At 45.7% G+C, this 13,341-nt stretch overlaps 1 protein-coding gene across 3 annotated transcripts in view; it reads right to left on the minus strand.

Moving 5' to 3' along the window:
* The window catches only part of POLR3C (RNA polymerase III subunit C), a 192,042-nt gene that overhangs the window by 50,841 nt on the left and 127,860 nt on the right, over positions 1 to 13,341 (minus strand). For all 3 annotated transcript variants that reach the window (XM_086945359.1, XM_086945360.1, XM_086945358.1), the window contains exons 10-11: positions 3,922 to 3,982; positions 3,412 to 3,562 (exon numbers count right to left, since the gene is read on the minus strand). In XM_086945359.1, coding sequence (XP_086801485.1) covers positions 3,412 to 3,562; positions 3,922 to 3,982 — 212 coding nt within the window. The remainder of the gene's footprint in view (positions 1 to 3,411; positions 3,563 to 3,921; positions 3,983 to 13,341) is intronic.

The raw sequence follows: 13,341 nt of genomic DNA on the forward strand, positions 1-13,341 counted from the left end.
CACACAAGTAATGTGATCAATAGTGTCTGGGACATATTTCACTGATGTGAATCGCTGTGCACAGACACATGTTATTGATGTCAGAAGCAGTGCACAGCTCACTTTCAGGCCCGATAGTGCGCTACACACCTTTCATATTTTAGGAATCTCGGCGCCTTCTGAACATATTTAATTTTTTGGAGTAGCCATGCACTGCATATTTCACTTATATCTGCAGCACTCCGTGCACATCTTGATAAGAATAAAGGCCCATTGCGCACAGTTCTTTTATGGTACTAGCAGCGTACGCCAAGCATTTCAACATATTTCATTTTAGGAAACGTGTGTCATTTCACACGTCCTTGGCGTGGGTAGTGTTGCAAAGCACACAGTTTATTTTTTGGGAATAAGGTATTCGTTGCACTCGTTTTTATTAGTGCTAATAGTGGTGCATTTCAATGCCTCGTCAGGGGTAGTAAGTGCCATATAAATACAATTACAAGTGCAGACATGTCATTGCTAAAACAGCGTACATATTTCGTTGTGTTACATTTCAAGTAACAGTGATGCATCCCACACGTTTCAGTGAGACAGATAACAGCAACACTTCGAACACATTCCATCCCATTAGAAATGCGGTGCACAGTTTATTTTGAAGGTATAAATATCAGTGCACTAATCTTTAAGAATAGTGATGCAGTGCGCGCATTATATCCATAAGCATTACATTGCCCCGTACATATTTTCATGTTTGAAAGGCGGCAAACCGCATGCGCATGTCATCTCTGTGCATCGCAGCCTGCTCTTGTGCAGGTGGGTCAGTTCTCACTGAACGCACTGAGCATGGGTGCCACTTCTGCTGGCCTCGGGCTGAGGGAACGTCCAGATCATTCAGTGAGAGCCGGCCCCGCGCCCTTGCAGCCGGGACGTGCCCTGTCACAGCGCGTGCCCCCCCCGCCAGCAGGAAATGAATGTGGATCTTTACTAAACACACTACTGCCAAAGGCTGAAATACAAGGGGCACGCTGCATGACAACGAAAGTGATTTAAAAGCCCAGAAAATAAAAAATACCCCTGTCTAAAAGCAAAAGTCCCTACGCACTTGAGGAGACAAAACACATCAGTGAATCTTGTAAAATTGCCTCATACAAGCATGCAAACACTCTCTCAAATGAGCACCATCAAAGATTGGCAACTTTTTTTCAATATTTGATGCTTTTAGTAAGCAGCGCAGCATGCCACGCTGCTTATTAAAAGCATCAAATATTGAAAAATACAGTTTGCAGAGCCCAGAAAAAAGTCCCCAGAGTGTCACGCCGCCAGTGAAGCATCCAGTTCCCGCGTGCACATCTTCTGTCCGTCCGCGTGCACATCTAGCTTCGAATCCGTATTGATTCCAAAAAGACCCTCGCATGGCGAGAGCAACACATGTGCGCTGCTACGGCCAGGCGAGACCTAAAAAAACAGAAGACCGCTTCACTTTCAGTACAGCCCTCCACCAGTACCGCCGCCTCCTAAAAGAATCGAAGACGAACTCCCTAGTCGGCATCAAAGCCTGCACTAACCACAGCAAAGAACTCAACCATCGTGAAGGAGTTCACCAATCCCGCAGCCACCAAGAACAGCACTCCCTCCCTGGAACTGTGCTACAACCTCGTTAACGTCTTCCACAACAACATTGTGGCCATCTTCGAGAACTTTTGACACCAAAACTCAGCTGCAGACACCATCAACTAGCTCACTTTCATGAACACAAACCCCAAACATCATCTCACCAACTGCAACATCCTCACCACGCAAAACACTATCCGCATCATGAACTCCGTGCATTGAGAGTGCTTACGGACCCTTGCCACCACTACATCTTCAACCTCGGAAGCAAGACAATCGGCAATGAACCTGGGAAGATCCTAAATATCTTCATAAGAGCGACCTTCTTCCCCGAGGACCGGAAACACGCTGAAGTGAGGAACTTCCTAAAGAAACCCTCCGCCGACCCAGCTGACCAAAAGAACTACCAGCCCATTTCTTTGCTCCCCTATCCAGCAAAAGTCCTCAAGAAAGCTATAAATCAGCAACTCACCCAACACCTAGAAGACCACAACCTCCTGGACCCCATCCAATCCGGATTTCGAGCCAACCACAGAACAGAGACAGCCCTGATCGCAACCACAAACAACATCAGAGCCCTCCTGGAATATGGGAAAATAGCAGCGCTCATCCTCCTGGACCGGTCAGCCATGTTTGACACGGTCTCCCACCACATCCTGATCTACAGACTCAATCACATCAGGATCCAAGGAAAAGCCGTCAAATCAATTACCTCGTTCCTCACCTGCAGAACCCAAAGGATACGTCTCCCACCATTCAGCTCAAAATCCAACAAAACCATCTGTGGAGTCCGCCAAGGATCGCCCCTCAGCCTGACCTCTTTAACACGTACATGACCCCTCCTGGCTGACCAAGTCAGGTCACACGGACTCAGCATTATCTCCTACGTCGACGACACACAAATCATCCTCTCACTGTCCGAAGACCCCTCCACCAGACTCCAGACAAAACAGAACTCGGGGGCAAGACTCATACTCTACCTCCCAAGAAGGGCCCACATCACACCCAATCTCAAGAAACCACACTGGCTCCTGATTCAGAAGAGATACCATTTCAAGATGCTGACCACGAAGGACCAGCATACATCTACAAATGCCTGACCTATCAACCAACCAGACTCCTTCGATCAACCTCCCTCTCCCTCGCAGATACCCTACTGATCCGCCAATCCAACTGCAGAGGATGCTCCTTCTCACATCTGGCAACCAAGGCTGAAACAACCTTCCCTGCACCTCAAGACTGCTTCGTCACTCCAGCAATTCAGAAGGAAACTGAAGACCTGGATGTTTAATGGATCAGACTTCTATGCAGCAGCAAACCGCTCCAGCACCTTAAGACCCTCACAGGTGATTTCCAGCTCTCTATAAATGATTGATTGATTGATTTATGGCATTCACTTGCATTTATTAACCCGCTCTAAAGCAGACAGGTACATCCATACAGTGCTACGGTCATCTCAAGGCCAAACTCTAACTTTTTAGAGGTACATTGCTAAGTTGAGAAAATCATGTGCATATTTTTCCTTTGCAGGTGCAATTCATCTTATTGTGGCGATCCACAGACAAAAATACAAACAAATAGAACTATATACATTTCAAAAGAGAGATGCCTGACCAATAATGATACAAAAATGCATTTAATACAGTATGATCAAGTTTATCTACTGAGTGAAATATGATGGCCTAATTTAAATATAATAACGGTTGTGAAAAGGCACACAGCTCAAAGGCGAAGATCACATAAAAATTGCTTACTTACAACACACATTACAAATATTCTTGCTTATCCTCTCCATGTTGTCGGATTGAAGTGTGTACTTACCTGCAACGCCACCAAGTTTTCAGACAGCATCTTATATAGCATGTCCTTGGCTTCTTTGGCAGGCACCATTGCAAAATCCTCCACTTGCTTCTGCTCTAGGTGCCTCTTACTTAAAAGGAGTCTGAAGATCCTGGCGCAGCGGGAGCCAAATCTGGAATATGCAAGAGATGAACAACCACAAATGAAAAAGAACTGTGTCTAAATCTGCATTTTCTAAGGAAGGTTTTGAGGTATTTTCAGCAGAGAAATATACAGCAACAGTAACGGACTTGGACTCAGCTTTCAAAATCAGGTGTACAGCCACGCCAAACACTTCGAATAAGTGGCTACAAAAGATATCACTTAAAGTTGTTGTTCATGCAACGATGGTCATAATATGTGGTGACTTAAATTAAAGGGAACACTAAAGATGTAGAAACTGAAAAAAAGTTAATGAATTTTCCAACAAATACGAGAGCATGGATGTAGATGAACAGGTGGGTCAAACAAGGTACAATCAAACATCCTTACCTCTCCTGGACAACAGAAACCAGTGTTGCAGAGGCTAAAGATTGAAGTGCCTTGTGAAGGTCTGTGTTCAAAGTGTTAAGGCACAATAAGATAATTCACACTTTAAAGCACTAAGCAGCAAGAAATGTCTCACAACTATTAAACTAAAGGGACCTTATTTGCATAGCATAAAAAGTCAAAGAGCAAAGACAGACTGATCAACTGGGATAGAATGAGCAAGACTTTCAGACCTTTGGCCATGGCTATGAAATGATGGACTGTGTTTTGCTCTAATGGCGTTTCAGAGACATATAATCTTCAAATTTCTTAATCGATTAAATTCTCTCAGACAAGGTGAGGATCACTGAATAACAAGTTACTTACTTTTGGCAATGCTCATTCTACTGGACATTCTACCTTATAATAGTCCCAGGTGCCAGACTGGATCCGGAGATTTTTTGCAGCAGTAATCTCTAGCCCCTGCGGGAGGTTGAGCAGTACCTCACTAAAAGTGACAGAACAGTGCAGCATATAAGCATCACTCCGCACGCCAACGCCAATTTCTTATATTTTCCACTTCTGTACCCTTCAACATGGATTGTTAACAATTGTTTATTACAGTGTGCCAAAACTTTTTGGGATGCTTAAAAGAGGCCACTCCACAGATCAAGGAGGTGGGAACACCTCTGCAGCTAGAGCATCCAATAGAAAAATCTTTATCAATGGTAACTTGTTTCCTGATGGATTCTTCTTACCAAAGATTCCTCACTTTAGGATAGACTAGCAGCCCATCCCGACCTTGTCTGGGAGCAATCAGGCTTCAGGGCACCCGCCCGCCCCGACGTTGTCCGTGGGTCCCCCGGATCCTTCCTTCATATATTGCAGTATTATACCTCTATGTTTCCTTTGTACGCTTTTGTAACCTGCACACGTCACTTTTTCCTCATGTAATGCACCGTTTGCTAGCTCTTGTATTTTGTTGGCTCACGATTCTCACTTTTGTAATGCACTCACTTTTGTAATGTCCGTGGGTCCCCTGAGCCTTCCTTCATATATTGCAGTATTATACCTCTGTTTCCTTTGTACGCTTTTGTAACCTGCACACGTCACTTTTTCCTCATGTAATGCACCATTTGCTACCTCTTGTATTTTGTTGGCTCACAATTCTCACTTTTGTAATGCACTCACTTTTGTAATGCACAGTTTGCTACCTCTTTTGCTTCATTTAATGTTCACCGCTCCTCCCCCCCTGTATTCCACCTACGCTCACCGCTCTTCCCCGCCACTTTTTCTCATGTAATGCACCGTTTGTTAGGTCTTGAATGTTGTTGGGTCACGATTCTCACTTTTGTAATGCACTCACTTTTGCCGTTTGCTACCTCTTTTGGTTCATTTAATGCTCACCGCTCCTCCCCGCCTGTATTTCACCTACGCTCACCGCTCCTCCCTGCCTGTAGCTTTTGTATTTCACCTATCTCATCCGCCGCTTACCGCTCCTCCCCGCCTGTCCGCCGCTCCTCCCTGCCACTTTTTCCTCATGTAATGCACCGTTTGTTAGCTCTTGTATGTTGTTGGCTCACGATTCTCACTTTTGTAATGCACTCACTTTTGCCGTTTGCTACCTCTTTTGCTTCATTTAATGCTCACCGCTCCTCCCTGCCTGTATTTGACCTACACTCACCGCTCCTCCCCGCCTGTATTTCACCTACGCTCACCATTCCTCCCCGCCTGTATTTAACCTACGCTCACCGCTTCTCCCCGTCTGTAGCTTTTGTATTTCACCTACCTCATCCGCCGCTTACCGCTCCTCCCGGCCTGTCCGCCGCTCCTCGCCCTCCTCACCGCCTGTCCGCTGCTCCTCCCAGCCTGTCCGCCGCTCCTCCCCGCGCTCATGTCCGCCACTCCTCCTCGCGTACGCCGCTCCTCTCTGGCTCCTGATGTCAGCACGTACGCAGGTCGCGGCCGGCCGGCGCTACTTTACTTTTTTATTTTAGGTAAATATTTTAAATAACGTATATTTTTTTATTTTATATAGCCTATGTCCATCTACAGATCCTGCCAATTACAACGATGCATCGGGTGTTTGGATTGGCGCTGGGGTTCCCGAGTTTACCCGCCTCAAAGGTTCAAAGTTCTTCCTTTATAATAGTAGTATAGATTTCAAATCAGTACCTCCCCAAGAATGAAGGTCTGTGGAGTAGACCAAGTGCCCTCGACAAACCTAGCTGTCAAGGAAGTAGTGCTTCATGAGAGTATACACCAATGCTCACTTTGCAGCCAGGCAGATATCCAGGAAAGGCCACCCTAATGCCAAAGCAGTTGTAGTTCCTTCGACCCCAGTAGAAAGGGCTCTCAGAAACTTCTGGGTGCTGCTTTTTGGTCAGTTTGTAGCAGATAATAATGAAGGGGGCTCTCCACCTCAACAGGAAACTCTTATGCGTAGCCTTCCTTTTCTTCAGAATATCCCACAAAAAGGTTATCATTAACTTCTAATTAAAATTTTAAATCTTTTTTTGATGTATGCAAGTAGAAAAAGCAAATGAGCATATATCTTACAGACAACATTTTGAGCTCTTGTTGTCGAACATAAAATGCACCCAAGGTATATCACTAGTACACATAGCTATCATATAAAAACACTTATCTTAAAGAGCTTACGGATCCACCAGCAATCTATTATTATGTCTTTAATACTCAGGGTGAAGTGGTCTATATCGCTAAATCAATGAGGTACTTATTTAGCCTGTGAGCCTGCCGGAAAGATTTGGAGTGAGGCCTTTTAGCCATGATCACGCCACTCTGCATGCAGCTAGTACTAGCAGTAACTAGAAGGACTAGAGACATCAGTGACATAGCCCAAAGGTAACAGTAGCAGTGCACAAGTCAACTGGGTGTCAACTTTGTCAATGATAACTTGCGTGACCTCAAACCAGTATTCAAGTATTGGGAAGCAGCGCCAGGCTAAACAAATAAGGTCAGCTGGATCTGTAGAACATCTTGCGCAACCTCAGGCTTGTAGGACTATATGCATTTTATTACTGGACATTCATCTTCTCTGTTCATAGCACAATCTTAACACTTTAGCAAAAAGCTTCACCGCCAAATTTGCCGCTCACCATATTTTAGCTGTGTGTTTAGCCAGCTGGGGTGAGGGTGTTGAGAGTTCACTCATAAATATCTTGTACAGACTGAAGATCCAGCCCCTCGAAGCCAAGGACAGGTACATTTGGGTCAATGAGAAAGTGTTGCATGCTCTTGGGGGAATCACCCCCAATGTGCTATCATAGCTTAGTGCATTATGTAGCAAGCAAATAGGTCTGAAGTGTTAATTTCATCACATTCACAGAATTGTCTCAATGAAACAAAAAACATATAGTCAGGGAACAGTTGACCCGACTTTACGAGGGAGAATCTTCTAATAAGGCAAGTCCTTCTGCGCCCGTCCACGCCTGGACCGCGCCCAACGCCAGCATCTCCTGCATCGAAGACGCAGAGACACCCACAACAACAAAACATACCCAGCTCCGTTGCATCCTGATTAACACCCGCTGCGCAAGCAAACATGTCGTCGAGCTCTGGGACCTACTAGACACCACATCTCCAGATGGCGCCTTCCTGACCGAGACCGGGATGAACGAAGCCTCCTCCCCAGACATCGCAATAGCCATCCCCGACGGATACAAGATCGCCCGCAGAGAACGCACTAACGGAGTCGGAGGAGGAATCGCCATCGACCACAAGAAGACCATCAGGGTCTCAACAAACACCGACGACACTCTCAGAACCGCCGAACACATGCACTTCCAGATCCACACGGACCCCAAGACCACCCTAAGAGGCACCCTCGTCTACAGACCACCCGGACCCCGACCACAATTCTGCGACACGATCGACGACTTCATCAGCACGCACGCACTGACCTCCACCAACTACATCCTCCTCGGAGACCTGAACTTCCATCTAGAGAACAACAACGACAGCAACTCCTCCACCCTGATAGACAACCGCGCCAACTTCGGACTGGAACAGCTCGTCACGACACCGACCCACATCGCCGGACACACGCTCGACGCCATCTTCTCCTCAAGACCACACATCTTCTTCAGCCACGTCTCCGAACCCACCTGGACCAACCACCACTGCATCCACTTCACCTTCCGGAAACCAGTCGCACATCACTGCACCCTACAGATCCCCCGTCGCTGCTGGGGCAAAATCATGGAAGTAGAACTACAGACAAACCTTGCACTCAACCCACCAACCAACCCCTCCAACCCCAATGATGGCGCGTGCACCTTCAGACGATGGATGGACAACTGCGGCAACACCTTAGCCCCGCTGAAAAAACAAACCCTCAAAGAAACCAGCAAGAGAGCAAACTGGTTCACCCCGGAACTCCTAGCATCTAAGCACACCTGACGGAAGATGGAGAACATATTGCACAGCGAGAGGTCGCTCGGCAGCCGCGCAGCCCACAAAGACGCCATCTGCAACCACCCCCACCTCATCAGGAACGCCAAGAGGACCACCTTCAAAGACCGCCTCGACAACAACGCACACAACAGCAAGGAGCTCTTCAACGTTGTGAAGGAACTCTCCAACCCTAGCTCCAACTACATCCCGCCGTCGCAAGCCCTATGCAACTCCTTCGCAACCTTCTTCCACCGCAAGATCGCCGACATCCACAACAGCTTCAACCCCCGGACGACCCCTACAGGCCCTAACATGCAGGAACCACCACACCCCACCGATTACGACCAACTGACAACCTGGGCCAATGTGAGCATTGAAGACACAATCAAGACCATGGGCACAATCCACTCCGGCTCACCGTCTGACCCTTTTCCACACCACATCTTCAACAAAGCCAGCAGCTCCATCACCCCCCACTCAAAGTCACTCCTCTTCTGAAGAAACCAGGCTTGGACTCTACCGACCTGAATAATTTCAGACCTGTCTCCAATCTCCCCTTCCTAGCCAAAATCCTAGAAAAATGCGTTCTCCGTCAACTGAACAAACATCTTGACAACATTAATTTGCTAGACCATCATCAATCAGGCTTTAGAAAAGGCTACAGCACCAAAACTGCAATCCTCAACATCATGGACGACATCCTCAACTCCCTCGACTCAGACCACTGCTGTCTACTTATCCTCCTAGACTTGTCAGCAGCCTTTGACACTATAGACCATAGTCTTCTCATCAAAGCTCTCAAAGTTGCAGACAAAGTGGTCCTTCAATGGTTCTCCTCCTTCTTCCAAATCCGCTTCCAAAGAGTAAAAATCAAATCCTTTGCCCCTGACCTCCTCCCTGTGAACAGAGGTGTCCCTCAAGGATCCATTCTCTCCCCTCAACTGTTCAACATATATAGGGAGCCCCTCACCTCCATTCTGAAAAAAGCAAACATCCCTTTTCATCTATATGCAGATGACACAAATCTACTTGGAAACCTCCTCCTTTAACAACATCCTAAGACTCAACAATACTCTCAGAGAAGTCCAAGAATGGCTATCAATGAACCACCTTAAACTCAATCAGGGAAAAACCGAGATCCTCCTCATATCCAACTAGGAAGAAAACCCGCAAATTGTTGAATGGTTGAAAGTAATTGATGCCCTCAACGGAAATCTCACCCTGACAACCTCGGTCAAATCACTGGGTATCCCCCTTAACCACAAACTATCCATGACCAATCACATCAAGAACTCCGCCAAGAGCACCTTACTCAATCTGAAGCTCCTCAACAAAATCAAACCCTACATCCCTCCTATCGACCTCAAACAAGCCACCCAATCTCTGGTGTTGCCCAGACTGGATTATGGGAATGCAGTCCTCTCCGGTACAGCTCGCTTCCACCTAGCCCCACTCAAAACCACCCTCAATGCAGCAGCCAGAATGGTCACCGGAATGAAAAAAATTTGACCATATATCTCCCGCACTCAGAGATCTAAAATGGCTCCCAGTAGAAATGCGGGCCAGCTTCAGAACTGCCTGCCTCACACACAAAGCCCTGCACACAAGGAAACTGGAATACCTAGCCTCCAAACTCAAGAAAGGCGGTCAATCAAGTAGCCTCAGGAGTACCAACTCCCTCCTACTCATCCCCCTGAAAACGCGTAAACAAAAGACTGCAGCCCGCTTTTTCCGAAAATCTGGAACTCCATCCCAGTCGACATCAGAACTACCCCCTCCTTTCCAAAATTCAAAAGCCTCCTAAAAACCCTTTACCTCAACCGCGCCTTCCCGAACGCAATTACGTGACTCGCATGCCTCCACCAGGCAGCCACCTGACATCGCGCTCCCACCAGGCAGCCATCAGACATCGCACACCCACTACCTACCTCATGCCCTCTCCCATATCACTCAGTCCTTTGGTCGGCACTGCTAAGAGAAAACTCCAGCCTAAGACTTGCTTTCCCTAGGCTTTGAGACTACCTCTTGACCCCTCTACCTCTATGTTACACCTCGGATCCCTCAACCTCTCTACCTCAATGACGCACCTCTGACGTTCAGCAGAACTGTAATTTCTGAACACTTTTGTATCTGTCCACCTTGCCACCATCCTGTACTTGTCTTCTCTACATCATGTTGTAAAGCGCCCCATACCCTCTGGTCTGGCCAGCGCTATAGAAAACCTCTAAAATAAAAAATTAAAATAAAACAAAATTATAGGTGCTGCCAAAGTGTTGTGTTTACTGTATCAAGGCATGAGGATCGGGGGAGACATATCATTGAGGTTATGCTGACCCAAACAAGCCCGACATTAGCTTGAAGGCGCTGGGAGGATGACTGATTGGTACCAGTGAGAGAGAGAGGTGTGAGATGCGACTGGTAGGAGTTGGGAAGATCCTGGGTTAGCGAAAATACTGATAACATTATGAGAACAACTGGCACAGGAAAGGAACAGTTTGTAGTATAAGCCAGCTTTTGGTGTGTAAAAAAGAAAACACCTCCCAAAAAAAGAGGGATTCGGATCACTTGGGAAAGCTCACAGGCGGAGTCGTGCAAATTTGCTGTTGCTCACAGCCCCTGTCTCGTTTGTGTTCTATCCAGTGAGAGAGTTTGGAGTGGGCTTTCTGATGCTAGCGGCCAAAGCCAAGTCATCCAGGCATGTAGGGCCTTTTCTCCTACTTTATCTTGATTCACAGAATTATTAATATTATGCTTTTGACTTAATGTACTGCAATTGATTTGAGACTGCTTTGCTATTGTTGAGCTACCACTGCAATATATACATTTATATGCAACTGTTCTGCTACTGTTTAGCGAGCATTGCCAGTATACGTGATTGTGCTATAGTTTTCATTAAAGTTATACTGTATCAGCTAAGTGTGTTGCTCCTTAATGAGTGTCTTTATTGATTTGTACCCGATCAATATTGCTTGGGTTGATTGAAAGTAACCGGTTCAAAACTACTGTGCTGTTCACGTACCAGGGAGGCAAGTAAATCGACAGCAAAGCAAATAATAAATGTGACCAGGGGCGACCTTGCCTCATGCCTCTGCCCACTTTGAAAGAGTCAAGAGATAGCCATTAACTCAGAGCCCAGCAGATGGGCAGTATATAGTAACTGAATCATTTGTATAAAATATTGACCCAGACCCATACTGCAAAAACAGCAAACAGGAAGGGCCACTGAAGAGGGTCGAAGGTTTTCTCGGCATCCAGAACACCGAGACAGTCTAAATTTACAACAAAGTACGATGGATCATTGACACAAATTATTACACGGGAATATGCCTGGTATAAAACCGGCTTGGTACGGTAGCACTAGCTTTGTCAATGAAGGATTTAGCCTATTGGTAAGAACACGCCCCGGGATTTTATTATCTGCATTCAGCAGTGAAGGTGGCCTATATAATCAGGAAGAGTCTATGTGGCCTTTAATAGATATGGATATTTGGTCCCAGCAGACACAGCTTCCTGGTAAAGTTACAGCAATCTAAGAGTCTGGAGTTCCACAAATTCCTTAAAGAATTCAATCATCAAACAGTCTGAGCCAGGAGACTTTCCCCTGGCGAAGCTATCTATTGCTGGTTTTATGTCCGTTACAGCTATTGGTGTATAGGTTACTTTTCTGGGCGTGACCTTAGCAAACAAATCACCGCCCTTGGTTGGGCTCATCACAGCAACCAGGAGAGGGTTTTACTGTGCCTCTTACCATCCCCATAATTATGAGCTGGTGAATGTTTGCCTAGATAAGCAACCACGCCTCCAGCTTTTCCTTAAATTTATCAAGCAGGCCATGTACCAAAGGGCATGTGTGTTATCAGTTTAACATGCAGACTGCGTCTATAGAATGCAATGCTGAACTGTCAGAAGAAAACATATTTGCCAAAAATGTCAATCTTTTGGATTCTCCAGCTGGAGGAGTGGTTTGAAATGAGTTAGGATTCATCTTTTACTGGTCGAGGCCTAAACAATGACGCTCTCTGGAGTGCGATGCTACGTGAGAAAATTTGGGTCACCTGATGCCAGATTAAATCCTCAGGACATTTTAGTACATTTTCTGTAAGTACATATTCCAGTTAGACGGGTACAGGGCCTAGCATCAGAAGAACAAGACTTAAGTTTCGGTCCATCTAGTCCACCACAGCAGACTGTTATCCTGAGCAAATATCTTCGTTTCCAAGTGCATTCATTATTAAGTAAAACAGGAGCACTCTAAAAGGAGATAGTCAAGTGTGCTACTTGTACAAAGAGATAGTTACCTTATGTAAAAAAAGAAAGCCAACATTCTGACTTAAAACAGTCTTAATTCACTTTCAGTTTATTGTCATTCTCACTCCGGAGAAGTGATCCAATCAAGGCAGAGTTGGTACTTTGACAGAGAAAAGGCAATTGAGAACTTTCATTGCTTTGATTTTCTCTGGTCTTTGGATTAATAAGAGTATTTCAACTAACATTACTTATAACCAGAACTTTCCATAAGCGCCAAAAGTCATTCAGATGTAACAAAAAAAAAAGACAGTAAATTACACGAGCAAAAAAAAATTTCACAAACAGCACTAACAATACCAAAAAAATGAATACAATGGTGCACCCCACATCTCCCTAAACATACTTGTACTAGTACTTGCAGGTTGCTCTCCTAAATGTGAAGGGAACAAACACATAAAACATTTAAAAGATCTTTCGTCAATTGTATAAATTGTTTTGCTAAGTAAGAGCTCGCATGCAGTTGGATGCACTAATAAACACTGATATAGCGAATTATAATGTTCAGAAATCAGCTTTAGGACCAAGTGTGATCCTTTGAAACCATGCGACGCACTGCAAACAGTGCTAGCGAACAGCAGTATCTTGGGTAATTAGTATGAGGACCCAGAGGGTCTCAATGAAACAGATTTTAAGCCACAGTGTGATCTACATCGCACATTGCAATCAGTGGGAGGGAAGAGTAGACTCCATGATAATTAGTATCAGGGACCTGTGTGACTC

The sequence above is a fragment of the Lissotriton vulgaris genome, chromosome 12, assembly GCF_964263255.1.
Source record: "Lissotriton vulgaris chromosome 12, aLisVul1.2, whole genome shotgun sequence".
Lineage (NCBI taxonomy): Eukaryota > Metazoa > Chordata > Amphibia > Caudata > Salamandridae > Lissotriton > Lissotriton vulgaris.